At 45.6% G+C, this 26,256-nt stretch overlaps 1 protein-coding gene across 1 annotated transcript in view; it reads left to right on the top strand.

The window, feature by feature from the left end:
* Window positions 1-330: 330 nt before the first annotated feature.
* NFATC2 (nuclear factor of activated T cells 2) overlaps window positions 331-26,256 on the top strand; it is a gene marked incomplete at both ends in the record, with an annotated part of 84,601 nt that continues 58,675 nt past the window's right edge. Inside the window, 3 exons of the mRNA XM_084296451.1 lie at window positions 331-475; window positions 8,804-9,830; window positions 11,214-11,382. Coding sequence (XP_084152577.1) covers window positions 331-475; window positions 8,804-9,830; window positions 11,214-11,382 — 1,341 coding nt within the window. The remainder of the gene's footprint in view (window positions 476-8,803; window positions 9,831-11,213; window positions 11,383-26,256) is intronic.

The raw sequence follows: 26,256 nt of genomic DNA, 5'->3' as shown, positions 1-26,256 counted from the left end.
GGCTCCTCCTCCGCGGGGGCGGCCCCGGGCGGCAGGTGGCTGCTCGGGAGCAGGAAGCAGCCGCTGCTCATCTCGCCATCCCCTCGTGGGCCGCCGCAGGGCTTCCTCGCCCGCACCCCGCCGTCGGGGGCAGCCGCGCCGGCCTCTGCGCGACCCCTGCGAGAGTTTTTTTTTTTTCCCTTTACTTTTTTTTTTTCTCCCCCTCTTTTATTTTTTATTTTTTTTCTCTTTTATTTCTTCCCCCTCTCATCCCCTGTAATTCTCTCCGCTCGCTGTTGAAGGCCACCTCCGGGGCTCCCCGCCGCCGCCGCCCGCCGGGCTCTGGCCGCGATGAGCGCCGCTGCCCGGGCTCCGCAGCCCGAGCCGCAGGAAGGGGGCTCCGGGCAAGGCCCCGGGCCGGCCCGGGATGGCAGCCCCCAGGAGGAGTTTGACTTCTCCATCCTCTTCGACTACGACTACCTGAAGCCGATCGAAGGTTGGTGAGGAGCCGGGCGCCGCCGCCTCGCCCCGACGGGGGCCGCCGCTGTCGGACCCAGCGGTCCCCGGGGACCGGCCCGGGGGGGAAAAGGAAGGGGCCGGGGCTGCTGCCGGCCCCTGCCCGCCTCGCCGAGCCCCCGGCCGGGCTGGCGGCTGGGTGCGGTGCCCCGCTGCCTCCTGCTGCCTCCTGCTGCCACCCGCTGAGGGATGCGGGGCTGCTCTGGCCGCGCCCGTCCGGGCTGCAGCAGGCGGAGGTGCCTCGGTGGTGGCCGGAGCGATGCTGGGACTCGCCTGGTAGTGACACAAAGTCCTGGGGCTGCGGGAAGGAGATGGAGAAGCGCCCGGCTCGGTTGGTTGCCTTGTGGCCGTCCTCACGGCGGCAGAGGGTGCGCTGGGAGCTCCCTGCCCAGGAGGAGAGTTAGGGAGCTGGTGTGGCAGGGAGCTCTGCCGAGCTGGTTTTCAGTTTGGGTTCAGATGTCATAGACTTTGGTTAAACTGAAAAAAGAAAAGGTCTTTTTAAAAAAAGTGACAGGTTGTTCTCCTACTTTTCCGACTTCATGCAAGTCTGTGGTACTAAAAGTGTCGTGACAAGTGCTCCCTGACTTTCCAAATGATGATTCTGCCTGTTAGTGGTACTAAAAAGTGATACTTGCAGCTTCTTAAAATACAGATCTGTGTAAACCAGATGAAAGGGGCAGGACCCCGAGGAAAGCAGTGCTGGGATGTCATTTCTAAGACATGCTTGTTTTGATTCTGCACAGTAGAGGTGGCATTTCGTTAGGGCATTTGAAGAAGATGCTGTGTTCTTAGGGGATGGTGCAGGTGAAGGAGACCCAATAGGCCTGAACTGTGGCATCATTAGCAAAATGGAGAGCAGTTGCTGAGTTTTAGTCTTTGTTTACATGTGCACATATACAAACGTGTGCCAGCATGGCAGCTGAGTTAGGGTGGCTAATGCCATCCAATGTCCAAAGCTGAAGTTTCTTTCAAGGATTAATGTAGATCAAACCATGCTGCAATAAACCCATGATGGGAAGAGGTCAGTGATTTTAATGAAAATACATTCACTTTCAGAGAAAGTTTCAGATACTATTCTTTTCACGTCTTTGCAATAGCGAGTACTGCTGTGAGGCCTTAGGTGGGAAGTTCCACAGAATATAGCAGTGCGTAGGTGGGGGGTAGAAAGTTTAATCTTCTCAACCGCATAAATGCAGAGCAGTGTACGCTTGTAGTAGAAGTAACTTCCTTCTTGAGCCTGCTTTCTCCACATTTGAATGACTGGAAACCATAATTAGTAGTAATTTTGTTTGTTCCAAAGATGGAAATCATTAGCATAAAAAAAATCACAGCCATATATACTGGCATTGTAATCTGGAGAACATTCTCTCTTGCTTTGAAAAGGCACCAGCTTGAGTCTGTAAGCAATCCAGTATACATCCGTGACCTTTAATGTACAAAAGATTAAAGCGTGTTTACACGAGAACAGAAAATGTTCAAATGTTGAGGAAGGGCTTTATCCACATGCTGGTGGTAAATGATGCTTGTTGTTCATGTGAGATTCTGGCCTCAGATGAACTGCAGTTAGGAAAACAAGTCCCTTTCAGTGGAGGATTCAAAATGGAACCAAAACCATAGGAGTGTCTGAGCGAGGATCCCCGTATTTGAGTCTGGTTCCTATGTTCAAAGCCTGTTTGAAAGAGGCTCTGGTTTCCTCAGTCTGGGCAGCTCCACCCACTGCTCATGACAAGTCCTATAATAACAAATCTCTGCAAACATGCTAAAAGTAATTAAAAAAATAGTTAATGAAACAAATAGAAATCCAGGGCTCTAGAAATGGATTGGTATGAAAGTTTATTCATGATAAACAATTTTTTAAAAGGTTGTGATTTGACAGTATCTACGTAAGCTTGTGTTTTAAAAGTAGGATCTATATCACAACTTGTTGCCATGGAAATGCCAGAAATATTCTTACTGAAAGCAGTTGGCATTCAGGAGTGCTTATGTGTGCCTGAGACAACAGGAACATGGACTGCTATAAAAGCAACAGAGGAAAAAAGGGTAAATAAAAACCCTACGGTCAATATTATTAATATTAGATATTCCTCTTTAAGCCAACCATTTCCATAAGCAGGAGTGTTGTACACAGTGCCATTTTCCATGTGCCTTTTACTTTCACCCTTACTGGCCAGACTTTAATTAGCTATCTTCTCCTTGGTATTTTCAAACCAGACATGTCTGCCTTTAGCAGGCTGAACTCCAAGAAGTGCCCAGGTGAATGGCTTTGGGAATTGTGCAAAGCGGGTGTCCTGGCTGCTAGGCTGAAGTCATGGTTTCGCTTGGGTGTGGAAGATGCTTACTGCCCTTTTAAACTATGTGTTAGATTCATGCCCTTCAAAGAGACACGTGGAGGCATTGCTAGTGGTACCCCAAGTTTTATCTAATTTAAAATTTGAAAGGTGCTGAATATCTTTATTTCTCAGAGGAGACTGACAGAAAGTAGTTGCACCTGTTGAACCTCCCAGCAAGGTTACAACTCCTCTGTGAGAGGAATGGCAGACTCTAAATGAGAATTTGAACTAGCTCCTGCAAATAGGATTCCCTGATGAACATGTGCTGACAAATGTTTTGAATGTTATTCCTTACTAATTCCATAATCTCTCTCCACTATGAGAGACAAAAAAATGGAAAGCCAGATCTCTGCTCTGCTTTTGCAGGTCAGTTCTTGTATTTTTGTTCTGTGTTTACCATGGGATGATTGTTCCACCGATAGATAGCACTAGCACATCTTTTTTTTGATACTTGAGGTTAACCCTTCTGAGAAGCGATCCTCTGAGTGGAGTTCTGAAACTTAAAATTCAAACAAAACCCACCTTTTAATAAGATTCCAGACAAATCCTGCCCTAAGACAACAGGTGAGCCTGGCAGTCAGAAGGAGGATTTGCTCATAGACTCAAGCCTTTGCTGTAGCTCAGCAGCCTTTACATTGCATCTTGCAATAAGAATCTTAAAGCAAATGGCTATGTATATATATTATAGAGAGGGGAAACAGGGAGTACCTGTAAATATTAATATTCTTTTAAGTGCTGACTTATAGGTAGATAGACTCATAGGGACATTGCTACCTCTTGTAGTTGTTAAACGCTGTATAATTTGCCTCATTCCTCCTTTTTCTCCCCATTACAAAGCTATTAAAAGGGGAAAAATGCTTGCAGCTCAGTGCTGGTAACTGCCTCGGTAACACAGGACGCAGTGTTCAGCAGCAGCCGTACAGTAAGGAAACAAATATGCACATGTAACAGAGAATACCAGATTTCACTCAGGAAACCAACTTTCACTTTGAGCTTCCAGGCAGCTAGAGTAAATATCAGAATACCCAGCTTTTGAAAAATGCAAAAAAGCTCCGGACTGGTCATGAAATGATAATAAGTAATTAAAAATTTTTAGGACTGTCTTACTTATGCAAATAAGTAACTCAATTTAAATTACAGCAAATGGGTGTGAAGTCAAATCCAAGCTTCTCCCCTGCGTTCCCTTGGCTGCCTTGTCCCGCACACGGCTATCTTTAGCTTTTCTTAGATGATGATTTGTATGAACCCATTGTGGAATGCAGTTGCTCTGGTGATCTGTTATTCCCTAATTTCATGCTAATTGGCAAGGTCACATTTGGCTGACTGAATGGCTTTGAAGTTGCTGCCTTGTTTAACAAACAGCACAGGGTGGGCCGCTGCAAACCCATGTGTGCACGCACTGGTGTGCGTCGGGCCAGATTGGGGAAATCTCCTGGGCCCAGCAGGCCTCAGTACAGGTTTTCCTCTTTCAGAGGTGTGTGAAAAGTTAAATCCTTTGAAACTTAAATCCATTGATCTTTTTCACCTGTGTTTTAGCTCTTCGTGGTAATTGCTTGCAATGTGAGCACCTGGGGAGGTGGCCCAGCCACCAGATGGTTAGTTGAGCCGCCTGCAGCATTCGTGTGTCTATAGGAGCTGGTGTGCTGTTTATTTATAACGTGGTAGTGTACAGAGTTCTGCTTCCATTTCCTATTGTGAGAAGAGGAAAGATCATCTTGTGAACTTTTAACTGAATAAAGACTGAGGAACAAAGCGGGTAATAAAGAGCTATCAGCTTGGATGCGATCCCTCCCGCAGGGCTTGGAGGTAGGCCGTCGCTAGCCGTGAGGCTTGGGTACCAGGGGGGAGTGGTGGAGTAGGTCTGCTGATAGTCTGTGCTGACGCTGACTGAGGATGTGGGGAGGCACCGGTGCTGTTTGGATGTGAAGTTCTCTTTCTTTTAACTCCCTTTCAAGCAAGAAGGATATTTTGTTAGTGAATCAGAGGATGAGTCAGCAGTGAAAGCTAAGGCTGAGAGACTGAGCAGTGCCCAAGTGAAGGGAGGTGGGGAAGCCCTGTGGTGACAGGGGCAGAAAGAGGGGTGTCAGGGGAGCTGTGCTGCTCTGGGTCGCTCCCTGAGATGTCTGTCCAGCTGCGGTCAGAAAAAGCAGTGGAGAGGGCCGTCCTTCACAGAAAGAGCTCTGTCTGTGTGCTGGGGTGCAGGAATAGATGAATCCTTGAAGGTGGCACAACAGTGGGAGCAAAGCTGTGCTGCCTGGAGTTCCACACAGGTTGCAAAGATACTTCAGTTCTTGCAGAACATGTGTGCTAGGTCTATTGATCATAATGGTCCTATTGTATGGGGATGCAATGGCCCCTCGCCTCCTCAGGGTGCCCTGCGGGGGGCTCTCCTCTGCTCCTGCCACCCTAACCAAGCTCATGGGGGCAGCTTTTCCTCCCCGCGCTGAGGAGAAGCACCCATGGGATACGCTGCCATGCCTGGGGCTGCTCCACATTCAGGCTGGTGCCTGTGAATGCAGAGGGAAAGCAGGAGGGGAACAACCTTTCCCTGACCCTCCCGTCTCCTGATGTTGTTTGGAAAAACAAACTCCCGTGGCGCTTGCATGGGGAAGTGGGATGTTGGCTTGCGTCCTCCCCTTCCCTGAGTGGATCCTGGGCACATCGGCAGTGAGCTGAGCAGCCAGTCCTGCTCCTGCTGAATCACGAGCCAAAACTGCTGCTGCTGTCAGTGGAAGAGCCGTTTATTTCAGGAACGCAGCACTCGCTGCTTCACCCAAGCGCCCCTTCTCCCTCCCCCGTGAAGTCAGAGTGTTGCCCCGTAGCATCACAGGCGTTTCTGCAGCAACAGACTGTGACGCCACAGGCGTGGGCAACAGCGCCTGGGACAGTGATTTCATTGTAGCTCTGAAGCTACGCAGGCCCGGGAGATCTCCCAAAAAAACCCTCAAGCCCCGGGTCCTGCTGAAGCCAGGCCGATGCGTCAGGGCCCGGCAGCGTCTCCAGGCCGCACGGAGCCGCCCCCGCCCCGAGCCCAGGGGCTCCCTGACCTGACGCGGGCCAAGCCGCACTCGTCTGCAGCACTCCCCACGTCCCAGCGCTGCCACCCGCTTTATCAATAATTCAACGTGTGTGTGTGTGTGTGTTTAGTGGGGGGGAAGCTAAATATTTTTGTTCTGAGGAAGGCTGTGGGTGTTGTCTGCTTGGCAAAGGGTGCCTGCCTGGCTCGCTCCCGGCTAGTGAGGGGTGAGCAATCCCAGCTTGCGTGGCCTGTGAAGCGCTTTGGAGTGCTCTGGGAAGAATGCTGCATGAAGGCACGGTCGTGTTGCAGCTTGCTGTTGTGCCGAAATATTGTCATTAATATCTGGAGCACGGATCCTCTTGGAGGGTGGATAGCCAGGATGAAAGTGCTTGTACTGAAAGTGCCTAATAACACAGTGTTTCAGGGAAAAGGAAAGAAAAATAATATAAATAATTAAAAGCCTGTTTTTAATGAGCAAAATGGGGGGTGTATGTGTTTGTTATTCATAAAACCTTAAAAATTACACATGCACATATAAATATCTTGTTGCTGTCCCCCTATCCCCTCGACACAAATCTGAACATGCTGGCTTCATTGCGTGACATACGTTGTGAGGACCTGTTATTCTTTCCCTCTTGTATGTGTACCTGGCAGCTAATGGCACAGATAGTAAGATTTAACGTGTGCGGTGGGGGCAGCTATTACAGCAGTCTGTTGAATGGGGAACTGAAACGGCCGCCTGTTCCTTGATGTGAAGCTGTTCAGCCTGGAGAGCTTTTATGCGATTACTGATCACTGTGTGAATCCTGTCTCGACTCTTGATGTCAATCTTTGCTCTGTTTGGTGCTGATTTTGCTCGCTTGCATCAATTTGAATCTGAATGATTCTTCTGAAAGCAGTGGGAGTGATGTTTTATGTGACTGCGAGGAGGCGTGTTGCTCTGTTGAGCCCTAAGGAGGGATGAGTTTAATTCACAGTGAATCATAGCACCAATATCTAGGCATGATGTGACAGAATATGAGTGACGTGAGTGGCACGTGAATTCCTGTGAATGCGAAAGCTCTGATATCTGAGATAATGGTGCTAAAAAATGTTCAGCTCAAAATTCAGTTACTCGTTGCTGTTTTCCCTATTCCCCAAGCAGCTACGTGCTGGGATTAAAAGCCAGAGGGAACCTTAAGGACTCTGCAAGCTGGACTCTTCCAGTTGTCTCTGATCCTGTCACATAGAAATTCTGTGTGTTGGTTTGTTTGGTTGGCAGGCTGGTGTTTTCCAATAAACACTAAAGTTCAGCATTTCCTGCTAAATTTTTCTTTAAGTGGAGTTTTCTCCAGGTTTTGCAAAACTTTCAGCACAAAAAGTAGTAGTAGCAGTCCATGCTGAGACTCTGTCTTCATTTACACAATCTTAAAGCTGAGTTAATTTTAAGAAAAAATCCCTAATGGAGCTAATGACTAGGGAAATGCTGCCACTTTGGAGGAGAAAAACAAGTTCATAATCAAAAAGTAAAGATGGCTTTGAACTTCTCACTACAGACCAATCTGTGGTGGATTTTGCTTTCACACTGAGGGATTTAAAACTGAAAGATACCAGAAAACCCCTGAAATTGAATGATAGTCTCTGTGTAGAAATTTCACTACGGCCTTTTGCTGCTCTTGCAAAAAGTACGGTTGGCTCCTACCTGGCTTTATGTACAATGCTATTGCTCAGAGGAAATGCTGTCTCATGTAGGACTTAGAGAAAATGTTGGAACCAAAAAGCTCTTTGACTGTGACACATACTGATCTGTGTCCAAGGGTGAACAGATAAAGCAAATTAATCTCAAATCGTGCTGTTTCAAATATTTCCTGCTGGATACATTAAAGTCTTTAAAACCATAAAATTCCTGGTGATATCCTGCATGTTCTTGTGTAATGACAAGTATTATTCAGCTCCCAGGCTAGGGAAACTACTGGAGCTGATGTTCATCGAGGAGTCTGTCCCAGGGATACCTGGCATGACTTGCTCTCAGATGCCCCTGGTATTAAGCATCCGATGGGGTGCTGGGATGAGATCTGAGCTGGGCTCAGCAATGTTGGTGGGAATCCTGCTCTGGCCTAGAAGCATCCCTATGCTCTGCAGTCTGGGGACAGTTTGCGAAATGGAGAATCTCTAAGAATTGAGAATTTCTGTACCAGCAGTGAGGGTTCCACTGAACACTTACGTGTTTTTCTGTACTTTATAATCCTCCTCTGAGCTGAATTAGAAAGTGATTGCCTGTAAAAATGGGATTGGATTCTTTCTATGTCTTTCTTTTTTAACAAACCTTTGTGAATGTGTTTTCTGATCATCTGGTGCTTTTTTATGTGAAACCTGTTACTAAGACTTGTTGATGTGGTATGGAGCCAAACAAATCTTCACACAGAATTGACTTTATAATGCTGAGCTTGAACTCAGCATTGGTTTCATGAAACCTTTTTTGGCTGGGCTTTACTTTTCACCAAAAGCTGTTCCTTAACCTTTTGGTTTTATATAGATCTATTTGGAAGTGGTTTCATGATGTGATGGTCTCACTCCAGCTTGTAGCTGACAAAAATTGACTGGCATCACAACATTTCAGTTGATGCTAATGGATGGAGTTGGCAAAATGAATAGGAAGGCCCGTGTCTAAATGGGCAGAGAGGCTGATGTGCTGCCTACCCTTCCAGGTGACCCCTCTAGCTCAGGTAGTGGGAGCCCAACAGGGCAGTGTGGAGGAGTTTGCAGTGCTTCTGTCCATGCTGCATCTGCTCTGAGCACTTGAGCTTCCCTGGCTGTTAATCCAGTACTTTTCACAAGCATTAATTGCAGTTAAAATAATTAAACAAATATTTACCTAATATCAGATCACAATCAGTTTATAAATATGCATATTTTAATCCATGATTGCTCAGCTTCTGTAATAATATTTATAGCCTTAAAGAGACCCTTCTTTTTCCAGAAGAACCGACTCCACATAAAACCAACAGCCCACCCTCTGGAGTTGCATACGCTCATGATGTCTTGGACTGTGGCCTCAAGCCATGCCCCCTGCCTTTTTCTAGCCTTTCTGCAGATCCCATGGGCAGATATGGACAGCCAGATAGCATAGGGACAACACCTACAAACCCTGCCAACGCTGCAGGGGCCTCTGCTCCGAGCCCTAGGATTGAAATTACTCCATATCCTGAACTGATTCATTCAGGGGGTCCCTACCGCAGCAGAGACACAGATGTTCTTTTGGTAGAACATCAGCCAAACTCAGCTACTGCTAGCCCGAGGGTTACCCTGCCTGTCCCTGGCTTTGAGGGCTACAGAGAACCACTGTGTTTGAGCCCAGCTAGTAGCGGCTCCTCTGCAAGTTTCATTTCAGAGACAAATTTATCTCCTTGCACATCACCATGTGTTTCACCAAATAATGGTCCTAGTGATGACCTTTGTCCGCAGTTTCAAAACATCCATACTCATTATTCTCCTAGAACCTCTCCAATAATGTCACCACGAACAAGCATCACGGAGGAAACCTGCTTGGGACAACATTCACCATCACCCCGTCCCAACTCAAGGTCTTCGTCACCAGGTGCAAAACGGAGGTACTCTTGCACTGAGCTCTACAATACTCAGCTGCCTTCCACTTCTCCACGACAGTCAAGGACCCCCTCTCCACAATCATCTCCTCGCATCCCACTGAGGGAAGACAGCTCTTCAGTTACTTACACGCAGTTGCCCACCGCTTCTATTTCCATGGATGCTATGAACAGCCTCCCTACAGATCCTTCCTGTGGTGTTCCCACGAAAATTTGGAAAACCAGCCCTGACCCTTCGTCCATGCCTTCCCACAAAAACAGCATTCCATGTCACGTCTTTCAGACTGTTGACTTCCACGGGCCTTGCGAGCAGGAGGACAGGAGAAACTCAGCCCCAGAATCGATTTTGTTGGTTCCTCCATCCTGGACAAAACAACTGATGCCAGCAATTCCTATCTGCAGGTATGTAATGCTTCTTGTGGTTGGGTATTTTCTCATGGTATGATGCCCTATCTTGTGCATGAGGATCCCTAAGGAGCGTTCCCCTGGGCCAGATCCTGCTGCAGAGCAAAGCTAAGTGCGTGGGGACAGCCCTGGTTCATGTGAGCCCAATCCCTCTGTGAGGTGAGTGGTCTGGGTTTGGAAGAAACATCGCCGAAGTGTTTCATTGGTACCACGTCACGCAAAAAATTCATATCAGTTTGCCAAACTTTGTATAAAGAGCAGATTCCAAACAGCCTTTGACAAAGGTTAAATGTTCTAATTCCATCCAGCTACTTTTAAAGAGAATGGTTCGGTTGCTTTTCTAAATTCCGCAAATGTCTTGCTTACAAATTTCCATCAAGGATAAAAAATACTTCAAATATTTCCCAAGTCAGAATGGAGCATGCTGCTCCAAGTCAGACTGAACACTCATTCCACTCCAAGTGACTTGGTGTTTGTTAATTAATTTGTCGTCTAACCAAAATCTCAGTCACTTGCATGTCTCTCATCAATTCCCTCTGTTATCTGGCACTGGCAGCACCCAGCAGGACATCAGTTTGGACCCTGTTTGTTGTGTGTCGGCCAGAATGGCAATTTCCAAATTTGTTACTCCACTTTGAGTCGCATCTGGGATCCTGTCAGCTGTGCCATCCCTCGTGTCAGCATGGTTGTCCCCATGCTGGGTTTACCCCGTACTGCTCCGAACGTGGGAAACACAAATTGCAAGAGGAAGAAGAAGTCACATAGATTGTGTCTTTCTGTGACTTGTTAGATCAGTCCTGGCAGCAGTTTATACTCACAAAGTTGGAGTTGGTTAAAATGCAGTGCAAGCTCAAATTGTATGTTTGATTGTATTGATCTCATGTGGTAAGCTCTTGTGCATTTTGATAACAGGAGAACTATTATCAGGAAAGACTATTTTGCACTTTATTCTTCTGCATCTTATTAATTGTGAAAATCATACAGTGTTACTAACTTACACAACTGGCAAGTAATGGGAAATGGAGATAATTTTTCAATGTACACTACCCATGTTCAAAACTCAAGGCACTCATCAAAGTTAGGTAAAAGAGGGGGATCTTTGAAATAATGCAACTGCTACAGATATCTCTATTTAAGATCATGGAGGTGTCATGCTTCTGCCAGGAGATGGGCCCACAGAAATTACTGTGTTTGTCCTGAATTCCATCTAGGTTTGTAATCAAGCATGAGCAGGACAGCATGCGGTCACTGAAATTAATAACAAACTCCCGAGTGTGTCAGCAGGAGCAGCCCAGTGGGGTTCTTGGAGGACAAACAGCTCAGGGCTTTGGGAAATAAAGTGCTGAAAGGCTTCAGCTTGTCTGGTCTCTCTCTGCCCAGTTTGCCCGTCCAGTCGCTCCCACCCCTCGAGTGGCCTCTCTCCAGCCAGTCTGGCTCCTACGAGCTGCGAATCGAAGTCCAGCCCAAGCCTCACCACCGTGCGCACTACGAGACGGAGGGGAGCCGAGGGGCAGTCAAGGCACCAACCGGAGGCCATCCCGTCGTCCAGGTAAGGGTCTGGAGATTACCTGCATGGAGAAAAAAATGGGGCTGCCTTTATTTTTGAATGTCTTGCTAGGGGACATTTTCCCCTGAAACAGGGAGCTTGCGGTACTGCATGTGTTTGTAGTAGTAGGCGTGCATAAAATGTCTGAAGTGGAATGGTGATAAATTTCTAGAAGTTTGGAAAGTTGGTTTGGATTGGCTTGTGAAAGCTCAGAAACTGAGCAAAAGTATTTGCTATCTTTTCTGGGATAGATGTTAAAAGTCCTGTGACCCAGCTCTGTCATAAGGTGTCCAGTATTCCAGTGTCCCTGTATTCCACCTGAACCCTTTTTATCTTGAGAACAGACTCTTCCCTCCCTGCAGCAGGGAGGTGCTATTGGTATTCCTGGCTGTATCGAACTTCAGCTCCTCTCCAGTCCATACAATCAAATTGTATGAGACTCATACAAGTTCCCTTGAAGTTTAAAGGAAGGCAAAGCTGCCCTCTGGCTGTAGGGCCTTCCCACTTAAATGTAGGTCAGAGAACTTGACCTGTGTGGGATCCAAGCACTCGGCACATCCATTTCAATCCTTTCCTGTTTTTATGTCACTTGCTGATGTTGTGTCCCACCTTGCATGCTGTTCTGCTCATCCTCTGTGGTAACGCTGCCTTCTTTTTGTCCTGGATGTGTGTCACCAATAGGAAATTGCACTATCTGTAGCTGTCATACGATAAGGAGGTAGGAGGGCAACAAATGATGTAGCAGTGGGGATGAGTTCAAGAAAAAGTTTGGCCTCTATAAGGCTGTGACTGCAGAGAGGATGTGTTTACTGACTGTAACTCTACAGAGAAAGGGTGAGTGAGTTTAAGCAGGAACTCCCTCCTGAATTGGGCTGATGTCAGTATAGAAACAAAATTTTATCTTTCTGAGGTATCACCTATGCTGCTACTAGAAGTTCAGTTCTGGTCCTAGCTATGCTTGTGAGAAGGGAACTCTCGCTACTGAAATCAGTGAACAGAATGCAAGCTGACAGGCTGGAAGTGACAAAATTTGGCCCTCTGAGCTGATTCGTTATTCTGCTGAAGAGGGTAAAGGGGCTTTTCCTTCACCATGCAAAGTCCTAGGTACAACAATGGCTGAGTAGCCTAACGGTAGCCCTTTGGGGCCACATCAGGTTTTTTACTCATTTCCTCCTAATTTCAGACAGTGCCATTCCGGAAGGAAAGCCAAGCTTTTGGCCAGGGTTGCAAGGTGTTAATGTGATATTGCTGGTAATATTGCTGGTAATGATGTATAGCAACTGTCTGGATCAGCTACAGCTTTCAATAAGCAAAGTCAGGGTGCATCCTACAGATGTTCCTATCACACTCATGACTTTCTATGGGAAGCCTGAGAAAGGAAAATGCTGAAGTTTATGCTCAGTTTTAAGTGTGTGGTCAATACCAGTAATTTCACTGGTTTGATTTGTGTTTAACTTCAAAGGTTAAATATTACACTGCAGGCTCATCCCCTTTTAAAATCAAGCCATTAATTGTTAAATCAATGAATTTGTTTATTTCTGTTGAGCTGGACTTGCATATATGGACTGGATACTTGAGTAAAGGGTGCAGGATAATAAATAGTAATCACATTTGCCGTAACTTAATATATGCAATTTTTTTAGTCCATAAATCTGACAAACCCACCACAGTGTGTTGGGAACATGAACTGTATGTCCAATCAGCACTTGCTCATTTCTCAGTTTGCTCACATATAACATAATTTACCTTCCCAATGTGTTCCTATCAAACGGATGTTTATTACAGTGAATGAGTATCTTGTCACATGGGGAAATAAGTGTTTTGTTTCCTTCCTGTAATCAATGTCCATCAAAAAGGGATTTATGTTTTCTGTTGGAGGTAGGAGCTGATATTCCTAGTTTTATCACAATTTGCCATCCAGCTTAAAGATCTTAAACCGTAAATACAAAGATCCTTGTTAAAGTCTCCCAAGCAGATGTGCCTCTGCACAGCTGTGCCTGCATGTGGGGGGAATATGGACAGTTTCTTTATGAAGGTTTATTATAAACCTGGAAGTATTTGTTGGATTTGTGTTCACTTTAACGTAACAGAGATCATGTGGGTACTATGAGCAATGAGATAGTTGCACCTGTATGGTTTATGACATCTGAAACTCATGAAGGCTAGTAAAATCCAAAGCTTTCATGTCATAAGTTATTTGGCTTCAAGCTTCTCTTCTTCTTTCCCCTCAGCGCATTTTAACTTTTGTGTTCCTGTCAGATTCCAACAGTACAGCAACAGACAAAATGAAACAGGAGAGATTTTTAAAGCTGAGGAAAGCGTGCTTGAGTTAGAGGCAACTGGTTGCAAGGAAACTGAATTACATTACTTTTCAACAAGTTGTATCTGTTTTCAGCCCCAGAGCAGGAATGGCAATGTTTACACAGGGATGACGGGGCTGCAGTTCTGCAGGCGGCAGACCTTACACTGGGGACTTGCTGCACTCTCAAAATGTCAGACATGAGCACACCAACCACCTTTTTTTTGGTTTGGTTTGGTTTGGTTTGTGTTTTTTGTTTGTTTAGTTTTCTTTTGAGCACTAGATACCCCTCCATGCCAACTTTCTTGAATCCAGTGCTGCCTCTTAAGCATTTGGACTTAAACACTGAGAAGCCAAACTTGGCCCAAGTGTGAGAACCCCACCAAAGTGGTGGGATTTATACTGAGGCTGAACATCTCATTCATGTTACAGTGTTTTAGAACCACTTTCAATAGACCACTTGATTTGATTACCTTTTCTAAAACATAATGACTTAATTTTTTTCATGACTTTTCTGATTTCCCATTAAATTAACCCTTAATGTGACTATCCAGCTGAGCCTTCCAGAGGAAGAAATGTTGGCTAGTTTTTCCAGTACGATGTTAGTCTGCAATATTTATTTTTTGAAAACTGCATTTTGCATGCAAGTTTCTTCTTTTGGGTGTGCTGAAGCTACAGACCAGCAGATCTCATATCCTCTAGGCCTTATCTTGTGGTTTATCTTTCTGATGCTGCTTCCTCTTTTTCACGTGTCTAGCCCCGAGAGTTTGTGCTCTGCACCAAGTTGTGCACTCCAAGTTTGGCAGGAGAAGTGTCTGATTAATCAAAATGTCTGGTTAGCTGGGCCATACGGAAGAGGCCATTTACTTTGTTTACCTGGGGAAGGAAGAAAGAAGCCATTCATCCCATGCAATGTTCACACCGTCTAACTTCAGAGACCTTCTAGAGACAAGGAGAAGTGTAGGCTTCCAGTTTAGGTGTTCTGAATTGCTCTTTGGGGGAAACTACAGTTTGCTATTAACTACAGAGAAACTTAAGCTTGTATTTTAGAGATGTTAGTTGAATGCGAACATTTAGACATCTGGTGGACACACACTGGCACATCACTGAAAACAGCTTTGTCCTTGCTACTCGGGATTTCCTTTCTGAAGTTTGCACGCAGTTACCTTCTTGCAGGGCCATCCAGTTGCTGAAATAGCAGAGGGGGGTAGACATGATTGTTTTCTTCCTTCTCAACTCCTTTTCATTGAAGTTGAGGATCAGCTGCTCACATCAAGACTCTGAAAGAGGCTGTTCACTAGGTAGAGGCTGCTTCTGCGTAAAGAATTTATGGATGTGATAGGGATTGAGGTGGCAATGCAAAAACAAACCTAGCTCAGTCCCAGTTCACCCCGCAGTAGTGCTGCCTGCTCAGAGGAGTACAGTCTCCTTCTTTGCATGCTTTTAAGCAAAAATCTAGTAGGAAGTACATGGATATATTTGAATTCTGCTTGGGACAGGAGACATAAACTAGATAATTTCATGAGGTTTCTCCCAGCATTATAGGTACTCCCACCTCTTTGAAGAAATCAAAAGTTTGATGACGTTGGCATTTCTTGCTATCCTGTTTTCAAGAGGAAGCAGGGCATGTGGTAACACTTGAGTAACCCTGGATGCTGGCATAGGTGTGTTTCTACTGCATGCAGGAAAATGTCACAGTAAAAACCTCTCTGTTTCAGGGAGACAGATGTTAGGTTCTTCAGCAAAGGTTCTCCTGTATTTGAACTGTTTAAGATGGTGTTGAAAAGGAAAGACCTTTTCAGTAGCAAAGGCTGGATATGAATGAACTTCACCCCATTGAGGAGAGCCTCTGGTCCCTTAAAAGCCATAAAATTATTGTTTTGAATATATTTGGAAAGCTTGGTGGTTCTGTTTTTATCCTGTTGCTTTGCATGGAAGCAGACTTTTTTCAAGATAGAAATTAGGTTTCACACCATAGTGAAATAGATATTTCAGGGAGTTGTAAGTGGAACCCTCTTCCTTTCCCTTTCACTTGCCTTGAAGGAAGGACAAGTTTTAAAGGAAGATGAGCAGTTGATTTATGCAAATAATTGTGCACATCCTCTGGATCTGTACTTGCTTCGTTAGAAATGGTTGCATTTACATGTGTTGCAGTCCATGTGTATAAAAGGCACAGTCCCATTTCACATAATTATTTTCCCACATTCTGAAGTACTCAGGGTCCTTGCAGTTGATCAGTGCTGATAAATGTGTGATTTACTGCTGCGTATAATTGAGAGCAGTGGCACAGGGCAGCAATTCCAGTTGTGTATCTGCCATGGCCTATAGAGATGTCAAAGTATTTTGCTGATAATCTGAGAACTCAGCTAAGTCTTGGGGGTCAGAGAGGTAAATAAGATTTTTTTAATTAACCCTTTGTTTCTAATTTTTTCCCCCAAGTGCCTGTGTGTTTTGGACTTGTCTTGCTGTAAACAGTCCCTGGGGAAGCTGGTGTTTTACACAGCTCTTTGGCACAGCAATTTGTAGTAATTTTCTCAAAGAAGCATGCCTAACTCTGGTATTTTGTTTTTTATTGCCATCTTAGTGAAGCCTTCCCTGATGTATTACTTCTCTAATTTATCTTTACAAAAGGCTCAAAGCCTTCTGAATGAAAACAAGCACAGAGGTAACCAGTAACTTATTTGCATCTCTCACTTACTCTCGCACTCTCAATGCATTATTAACTCACTTTTTCATCTACAAACCTGTCGTTTTCCGCTGCTTGTGTCAGATAACTGAATCGATTCAGCACAACCAATTTGCAAAGCAGCCGATTTGCAAAAACGCTTGCCTCTCGGGCCCCCATTTCCAGAGGCACACAGCCCGGAGCAGCCAGCAGGCTGGGACTGGGGCCTGCTTGGTGTTTGGGGAGAGCAGAGCCGGGCCCTTTGCAGTCAGCAGCCGTGGCCGAGTGGTGCTGGGGCCGTGCTCCCGCCTTGAAGTCGCATCGCAGTGGTTTGGGCGCTTCCCCAGGAAGTGGCAGCCCCGCGCTTGGGCCCAGCTCCGCCGCAGGGCTCGGCGGCTTCATACACACACCCCATGCAGCTTTCTTCTGCCTCCTCTGGAGCCCTCGGCCCCTCTGGGCAGGGCAGCAAGCTCCCTGCGAGCGCTTCCACTGCTGTGAAGTCCTGGGGTCGGTGTTGAGTCAAACGTGACGGTTTAAGCTGAGCAACGAGGCCGAGAGACGGGAGGAGATCTGTCCTCCAGGTCAGAGCTTCGGGGGCACCTCCTTCCCCCACTTCCTCCTCAGAGCGGGGCGGGGAGAAATCTCAAGCGCTCTGAGGCTTCAGCCCCTGCCAATATCCTCAAATCACCCGGGAGTTGTATTTATTTAACAAGAGCCCTGCCAGCACAGATGTCTAGGACACCAGCGAGGTCCTCGGTCTCCTCTGTTCCTGGCACACGATGTCGGAGGCTGAGAGTTCCTCTGACGGAGGTTTGGGAGCAGTGACCTCCAGCAGTGCAGCAGTGGGCACGCTGGGCACAGGACAGCCCTCAGCTGTGGGGAAATGGATGTCCCCTGCGGGCCTCGTTTCAGAGGCCAAGCGTGGGGAGGTAATCCTGGTATGAGCTATCATCCCACTGCCATAATTACACCTCCTTTATGGGCTTGATTGTAATGGTAAAAATAAAATGTGTTACCCAAATGTTGAACTTGGTACAGCATCCAAATATAGCCCAGGTCTACAAAGCAACAAAGCTGGGACAGAGGCAGCGCAGGGACCCGTCACAGCCGGTGCTGTGCCACGCGTGCTGGGCTCCTGCTTGCTTCTGGTCCTTCAGGCAGGGAGGCAGCAGGGAGGGTACGGAGGGGGAGGGTCCCGGTCAGCACAGCCCACCCCTCCTCCCCCCGGGTTTTAACTTTTAAAACTGTGGTGCCTTTCACTGCCTCGCTCTCTCTTTATTATTATTGTTTATTATGAAAAAGAAGCTGTAATTGTGGAGTTGTTATTGGAACACACGGGAGCTGCTTTGCAATAGCAAATGTATGTTCACTTTCCTTTTATATTTGAATTTTGCCGTATGTGTTTTCTTGTGGTTTCCAAGTCAAAGACGACTTTGTTTTCTAGGCTAGGCTTCCCATGGGGGCCTGAGTTGTAAGTGTGTGTGACTTCCAACATTCAACTAATTCTTTTGCTTATTAGTGAAACCAGAACCTTTGATGGAAACTCAAAACCAAATCACAGCTTGATATCGTAATTCACACTCTCACAAGCGGGGCTGGATTAGAGATGTGTTCCTGCTGAAATGAAAACTCGCCTGCCCAGATGATTTACTGCTGGGGACACAGGGGTGGTTGGGTTTCTCTTTCTCTGCCCATCCTCCTGTTCAGTGAAGGGGAAGTCAGAGGTCCAGGATGAAGGGGGGTGTTTGCACTTCCGTAGTGTTTGGCCTCTGCAAGCTGCCCTGGACATGTGCAGCTAAGCTGGCTTGTGCTGTGTCATGTCTCTGCACTGATCCCGTTGCCTTTACTTCCTTTTTGTAGCGAGTGGGAGCCTCGTGCTGGCTCCTCGCTGCTTTTGGACCTTGCAGGGATTCTGCCCCCAACTCGAGAACAGCATGTGACAAATTGTCTGCATGTATCATGCCTAATTAACCTGCAGGATTACTGGGCTTGTTTGCACAACTGTGGTGATTGATTGCATGTGCCTTTAGAGCTCTGAGCTGTTGGTTCGTGGGTACATTTACTGTATTTACATGTGCTATTGCAGGGATCGATGTGCAGTCTGAAAGCGTAGACCTTGGTTTTAGGAATACCTGAGAAATGGTCTTTAAAACTAATATCCTGTCAAATGCACAGGGAGATGAGTCGGTACCCCACACACTGTCCTGGTAACGTAGCTGTACCTTCGGATCTGTCTATCTGAGGCTTCGCTGGAACCGCTGAGGAAATTAAATTACTACGTAGATCGGAAGTAGTGTAGGAAAACATGATTGAGCCTGAAAGTGGCTTTTGTTAAGATGTGGGACTGGACTGAATAATAGGGAATATTAAATGTGATACCTAATAAACAGAGATAAGAGGAAGAGCTGGCTCATATGCCTTCTCTATCATTAATGCAAGAGGAGAACTGCTGGACAACAGTAAGGATAATTAGCTGCTGGGAGAATTTACCTGGACTTAAGCTGCATCCTCTGTTGCTTGAAGTTGCTAAGCTGGGTCTGCGTGCCCCTGTGAGAGGGATGCTGTCCCTCACAAAGAGGTTATGTGCTGAGCGACTGCAATTGGGGTGCAGAGATGCAGGTGACCAGAGAACCACGTACCTCAAGGGAGCAGCTGGATCTTACCATGTGTCTTGTGTTAGAGATGACTGAATGGTTCTCATTGCAACTTTTTGTCTCAAAACGAAAATGGAGCCCAAGTCAAAATACATTGCTTTGATGGAAAGTAATTTTGGCAGAGGTGAGGGGAAGGCAAGTATACCAGCCAAGTCTGAGGATGCCTGTGAGATGCAGGCAGCCTCAGTTATTCCTTGTCTGGATTAGGCAGATCCAAGATTTAGGCTACTCTTTCATGTGTGCTTTAACTGACAGACTGCACATGCAGGAGTCAGTGTGCAGCAAACCAGAGGCTGAATTTGTGGCTGTTTGCCAGGAATGTGGACACGTACAGCAGTAACGCCTACAGAACTCATCCTGTTCAGGGCGCGCTCAAGTATCTGCAGAAGTTGTTCGTGCAGAGCAGCCAGCATCCTCTAAACTCACATCTGGGCACTCTGTGCAAGGGCTACACCATGCAGCAAAGCCTCCAGTTCTCCTTTCCTTCTCTCAAGACCCATTCTTATTTAATAGAAAGTGCCTTGGTCCGAGCGAGGACCTGCATGTGGGTGTCTGTGTGTCGGGGGAGAGTCATGTCACTGGGCTTATGGCTGCTGGGGGGGAAAGGGGCTGGGCTCCTCCTGGAGCTTCTTGGTGACAATTTTCTAGGGTCTCTGTATTTCTTTCTGAAACAACTGTTGAAACCTCGAGGCTTCCAGCAGATTCCAAGATGCTCTTGCTGCTGCCTCTGTCCCATTTCTCCCCTTATCTTGGTTGCTCTCAAGCTTTGCACCACCTCTTGGTTGCACAGCTTTCTCTACCTGGGACTGTGTACTGTGCCAGGAAGGGCGAAATAACTGTGGGAGGGGAAGCTGCAGGGTTAGGTGACAGAAAAACATCTCTGCTTGCCACCTTCATTCTGCTCCAACCTGGTTGAGGCCGGTCCCCACCAAGCCTACTGCAGCTGGCAGGGAATGCCGTGGCTAGCTGGTGGCAGAGCTTTGTGCTGGGAGGTGGCAATGCAATTCTGGTGAAATCAGCAAATTTGCACCCTCTGCTTTGCTTGTGGCAGAGTTCTTTCTTGCTCGGGGAAGTTGAAATCTTTTGTCTTGAGTGTGCGTGGAAGCTGACTAACTACGCAGGTGGTTTTCTTAGTATGAAAAAAAAATCATTTTCACTCAGATATAAAAATCCTACCTTCCCAGTCTGCATATCAGTGAGATGCAGTCAGATGGTTAGTGCCTATTTTTTTTTTTTTTTTTAAACTTTAAGCCATGAAAGTCAAAGCACCTTGAAAACAAGCAGCTCTTTGTAGACATAGGGAAATTGAGGTATAAAGAGGCAAAAGCTTGCCCATGTTGCAAAGTGTGGTCAGTGTCAAGACGATTGGGAACCAAAGTCTGCTTTGAGCCTTAATTGCTTTTTCCTGAGACCTGCCTTCTCTGCCCCAGGCTGCTGTTTTAACCCCTGGTGGAAGCAGAACGCCCAGTTAGGCACTGGGAGCCTGGTTGTCATTTACTGTAAGGAACAGCAGCGTAAATGAGATTCAGTCCTTGGAATTCTGACAAAATTGTCACCAAAATAAGGAACATTTAAAATCAAATATAATAAAAACTCATCATTTAGCAGAATCAGATGTTCAAAGGATTATCTTCTGAGGCCTTTTTAGACTGCTTCAGTGAGGAGTAAAAAGAACCGAGGCAGGGATTTCCTTCTGGTTTGCGTTCTCTTGCTATGTCCCAAGTACATCAAATTGAACAAAAACATGTGACAAGTTTCAACTTTATTGCTCAATGTCAGCTCGAACGAAAGCAGGCAGGCAAGCCACTACATGCTGCAGTGTCTGGATGAGGTCTTTGTGTTAATTACTGACAGCTATTGATATGCCACTCTCCCCGAGACAATATAATTTTCCATCTCGGAGTGCTGTTGAATAAAGACCCCCCAAAAAATCCTTGAACTTGTTGCAGCCAAAAAGTACTAATGATAGGAATTAATGATCAAATCCAAAACACAGAGTTCCTTCCACCAGGAAACCGACTGAAGAGGCACCGCAGAAATGCTGTGGCAAGCAGGGGCTACTGAGACAAGCACATCTTCCTCCGCTCTGCTGCGGATTGTCCTACAACGCTTGCTGGCATGGAAAACAGCATTGGGGCTGATGAAGAGTCTGGTCAGGGGAATAATTTGTGGTGTCAAATCCCTTGAGGCGCAGGCTTAGCTCTGCAGTCTGGCTGCTTCAGGAGGAAGGTGGGAGTTGGGAGTGGGGGCTCCTTCCTCCAGCAGCCGGCGCCGAGACCTCATGCTGCTCCTTGTGCGCCAAGGGGCGAGCCTGTAAGTGCTTTCTTATCTCCTCCTATACAGCAGGAAAAGGGAAGCAGTAGGAGGAAGCGATTTCTCACGCGGCTTTGTATTTGCTTCTAATTAAACGTTGCCAGTCGAGCTCTGTTTTCCCACTTTTCACCAACGGCTGATGACCATCTCTCTGAATCACCACGGCGTTATTTTCAAAGCTGACCACACACATGCACACCCCATTCAGAGGGAAGCTGAAATGACTTCCATGGGGAGATAGCAAGTAATATGCAGCAGTTAATAGACCAAGCATCTTGTTACGGTGAGGCGAAACAAGCAGGAGGGCTGATTAGTTTCAAGCAAATAAAAACACCAAGGCTAGTGAATTCATTCCCCAATTTTATACTCTCCTTTTGGCAGTAGCTTGTGTTGTCTAGACAGGAAGATGTGCACAATCAGCTTTAAAGATGCAGCTTTATACCCCACAGGGGAAAAAGACCTCAATTCCTGACAAGCAAAGCTCTGCTGGGTTGGATGGGAAACAAATTATTCCATTCTGCTCTCGAAGGCGATCAGAGTCTGTAGCACACAGACTGCATCACGCAGGTTCTCACTGGGGCTCTCCAAAGGTGCATTTAAGACTTGCAGATGCTCCTGCTGTTGTCTCACAAAGTTCATTCCTGTTTGCATGCAGACCAGATACCTAGCTTGCAGGTGTGCAACACTGAGCTAGAAATTCTCAAGAAAAATTTGGCTCTGAAACCTGTCAATTAAAAAGGGAAATGCAGAAACTAGCAATAATAGCAGAAAACAAGGTTGTACAGCTGGTGAAGGGTGTTAGCACAATCAGCGCTCATGGTAGAAAGGGGTTGGTAACCCCTGCAGTGAAGCAGAGCACGGCAGGGACGGGACCTCTGATTTCTCACTGTGCTAATCCCCTGTGGGGCCTGGCAAATCACTGCATCTCTGTGCCTTGGCTTCCCCATTTAAGAATACTTCTCCCTGTCTGCTCTTCCTATCTCTTGCTAATAATGCAATTCTCTATAGACTACAGTAATATTTAAATTCAAGTGCATATGTCCAAGATTCAAAGATCTAAATTCCAAAGGTTTTACTAAGTTCCCTCTTTATGTGCGTATGTTGTATCTGTTGGTGACCACCTACAGAATCTTAAGGAATTCACCCTTCTTTTTGACTCTGCTGTCAATTTATCACTCGATTACCAGAAAAAATAGCTAAGCGGTGTTGCAGACTTTGCTTCTGCAAAGAGATTTGCTATTTACACAGTATTGCAAAGGTGAACCAGTGTTTTTAAATCCCCACAGCCAGAGATTGTGCAAACTGTAGCTGCAGGGTTTGTTTCATCTGAACATTGGAACAGGGATTGATTTAGACTTGATTTTCAAACTTGCTCAGTAAGTGGTTATGTATGTGGGGCCGGGCTCTTTGTTTGTAAGAAGACATGAGTTTAGAAATAGTTCAGAAAAAAAAAAAAAAGGCATTCTAATGCACGTGGTCTGAGTGGTGGTCTTAATGGCTGTGGTTCCATGTACCATCGCAGGAATTGTGTTTGGGTGGGTAACTGGACTGCCCACACAGCAGCTAATGGCATATCTGCTCATGTTTTGCATGCAGAATTGCATATGTGCCATTCTGAAAACGGCAGTTGACTACCCCCTCTCCCAAATTTGACTGTTATTGATCCATGGATGAAGTGTAGAATGAATGAGTTTTGTTTATGCAGAGGTGAGCTGATGATTCTGATCATGCCACAAATTTCCATTTTGTTTAGAAACCCAATCATAGCAGCAAACCGAACAAGAAAAGTCTCCTTGTTTTCTGAATGATGTTATTTGTTTATCTGCCAAAGTGCTTTGCATTTCCTCAGGTCACAGACCAGCCCATGTCTGGCTATGTTAATATTATAAGAGTTATGCAAAAGTAAAGTTTAAGAAAAATCTTTCAACTGAAAGAAATAGGATCTTAAAATCCCAAAATAGAGTATGGAAAGGTACACATCATGTCTGGCTTCTCTTTCCTCTTGTGGCAAATGTGACTCAAAGGTGTTGGTTTTTTTCCAGCTCGATCTGTATACAGTTTGGGGGAGTTTTATTGTGAATAGCTCACCTTATAATACACAAAATTATTTCCTTCCAGAGTTCTCTATTCATAAATCTTTCTTGATTCTCACTCTCTCAAAACTGAAATCCAGATGATATTTTTTTCTTCATTGAAACAAGTGAGAAAGATGGTAAGAAAGCACCTTGGCACAGTGCTGGTCCTCTGCTCTTGTCTCTGGTGAATCTCCCACTTCGCCTGAGTGAGCAGCCAAGTGTTGGGTGCTCCCCTTGGGCAGTTGCAGCTCGCTGCAGTGCGAGCCGGGCTCTCCCTTTCTGAGAGATGAGCAAAAGTGTGGAGTGGGAAACGGAGATGTTACAGGGGCTTGGTTGTTACTGAGGAAGGAACAGATGAATGTTAGAGTTATTATTTAAAAATGTCTTAAGTCTTTGCTTCTCTGTAGGGTTCTTTCAGGGTTGCTTTTTCTCCTTCTTTGTGCCACCAAAGGAAAGATCGGCTTTCTGGTTCAGTTGTAAAGTAGCTGCCTAGCATAGCAGAGGTGAGTGTTTGTGGAGAGTAGCAGTCTCACCCGGTTCAGTTTTGAGGAAAGGTGTACCAGAAACAAAGCCCTAATGTGTTCTTCCATTCTAGCTCACAATGAATTTCTCTGTATAAAAATGCAGCACAAAATATTAACTCCTTCCCGTCCTCATGAAAAAGGGTTAGCATCACTATTGCCCTGTTACAGATAAACAGAGAGGTTATATGACATGACCAAAGCTATATAGTGAACTATTGGCAAAACTGGGTGTAAAACTCTGACTTTAATGTGCCTGGAGCCGTTCTGTGAGCTGTCCATCTTCAGTCTTTGTTCTTAAGTCATCCCGATGTATTCTTAGCATATGGATGATAGATGGAAATGCGTATGCTAAAAGTTAAATTTTACTTATTACCCTTTAAAATGTAAAATATAATCAATTAAGATAAAGACGAGCACTTTTAAATTGGGGTGCTTGATGCTTCCTTGTGTTTTTCTCATTTATTTGCTTTTTATAATGCTATTTTGATTTTACGGTGATGTCATCCCAAAGCATTGTCATGTCATAAATTACCAAGTAATTACCTTACTTTCTTCCACTGATCAAGCAATTTATCTAAAGTCTTGCTCTGTGAAGGACCAGAAGTTCTTTTACTTTGTGTTTTGTACCCGTGTCCCACAGGTGACACAGACATTGCCATATGAACAGACAGTCAGCTCCTATCCTTTTTTAACTATGTATACATTTACACAGCCACACAACCACGGACATTTTTATTATTAGAAGACCAGGAATAGTTTTTACATTGGGAACTCACTCTACACATGAGGAAAAACACCACTTACAATTAAAGTTGGCCAGTTTTAAAACCTGTGTACGTAGCCAGTTCTGTTACAGCTGCTACTGACTGTGCTCACTTGGGGCAAATTTTTTTTTGTAATTTATTACCTGTTTTCTTTCATTCCAGTCTCCCATCAATAACTCTGGGGTTTTGCTCTGCCAGTTTGTAGACAGAACGAGTGCTGTGTTGCTGTCGCTGTAGCCACTATTCCAGTCCAAAGGGTCCTCTCGTCATCCCAGCTGGATTGACAATTATTCTGTCAGGCATGACAATAACCGTGCTTAGTACTTAAAAGCTCCTTCTCTATTCTCCCTGTCCCCTTGTAAAGACAACACGACCTTTTCTGATACAATGGCTTTTCACTGAAGGCCTGGAAATCTTGGATTTTGAAAGTACCGTGCTTAGGCTGGGTTTCAGTATGGCTCCCAGAGGACCTGGGCTTAGCAGGCCTCCTCATGAGTAAGCAGGGGATAATTTTGTACATTCAGGTCTGTTCCTGATAGATCTGTCTTTGTGACCTCTGACAGCTTTAATCCTCTAACTTTTCACCTTATTCAGCACATTTCTGAATCTCCTCATGGCCATCATTCTTGGCAATGCTGCTCCTTCAACACCAAGCCTTGCCCTTGGAGTCCAGCTCCGCTCCTCCACAGCCTCACCCTAAGAGCCCGTTGGCACATTGGTGCAGACTTAGATCCTTTTTTCCCTCCTAACAGCCTACTGAAGTACTTGTGTGATTGTAGGCGTATGGTCTGGGGCAGGGACGGGTTCTGTAATTCTTCCATGCACGACCTGTTCTCAAGGCCTGTTGGCTTCAATGGAGTTATTCATGTGAGTGGAGGCTGCATGTTTGGGCCCTTGGGTTGCAAGATCTCTGGGGCATAGACTCTGTCTTCGTGTGCCTTGCAAATATGTGCTAGATGATAATGATAGCTCAGAAGAGTGAGTGTCGCTTTACATTTGCCATACTGAAGGAAAGCTGCCAGGATTGCATTGATGCTGCATGTGGTCCCCTTCCAGGGGGGGAATTAATCCTTCTGTGCAGAGATACCTCCTGCTGACTGGTAAAAAATTAAAAAAAGAGAAAAAAGAAAAAAAAAAAAAAAAGGTTTGGCCATGAATACCATTAGCTTAATCTTCCTTTTCTGTGATCTTCCAGTACTATTTGCTTTGTATGGCTTCATCAAGGTTTGTATGTGGACAGAATAATTGAAAACAAATTCAGTGAGTCTCAAACCATAAAGTTCCCTTTCAGCTAGATCACTGGCTGTGTGGTAGATAAATGTCTGTTTTTCATTTTTGGTTATGTGAAAAAATCAGAATGGTTTGATTTGTGATTTTGAATGTTAATAGAGAAGAAGATATTTCCTTGTCTCTTGGCCTATGGAGAAATTCTGGCTTTATTGGTTCTCTTGCAGCAAATACTGTTTAGGAACATGTCTTTTGGTACAGAAGAGTCTGTTAATGTCTTTGAACCATACAGGGCCCCACCTCTAAGGTCAACCAAGCCCTCCTTGTGTCACAGAACAAAAAGGCCATCTCTACCT

The sequence above is a fragment of the Netta rufina genome (assembly GCF_964035555.1).
Source record: "Netta rufina genome assembly, chromosome: 16".
NCBI lineage: Eukaryota > Metazoa > Chordata > Aves > Anseriformes > Anatidae > Netta > Netta rufina.
This window is presented reverse-complemented; position numbering and strand designations above follow the sequence as displayed.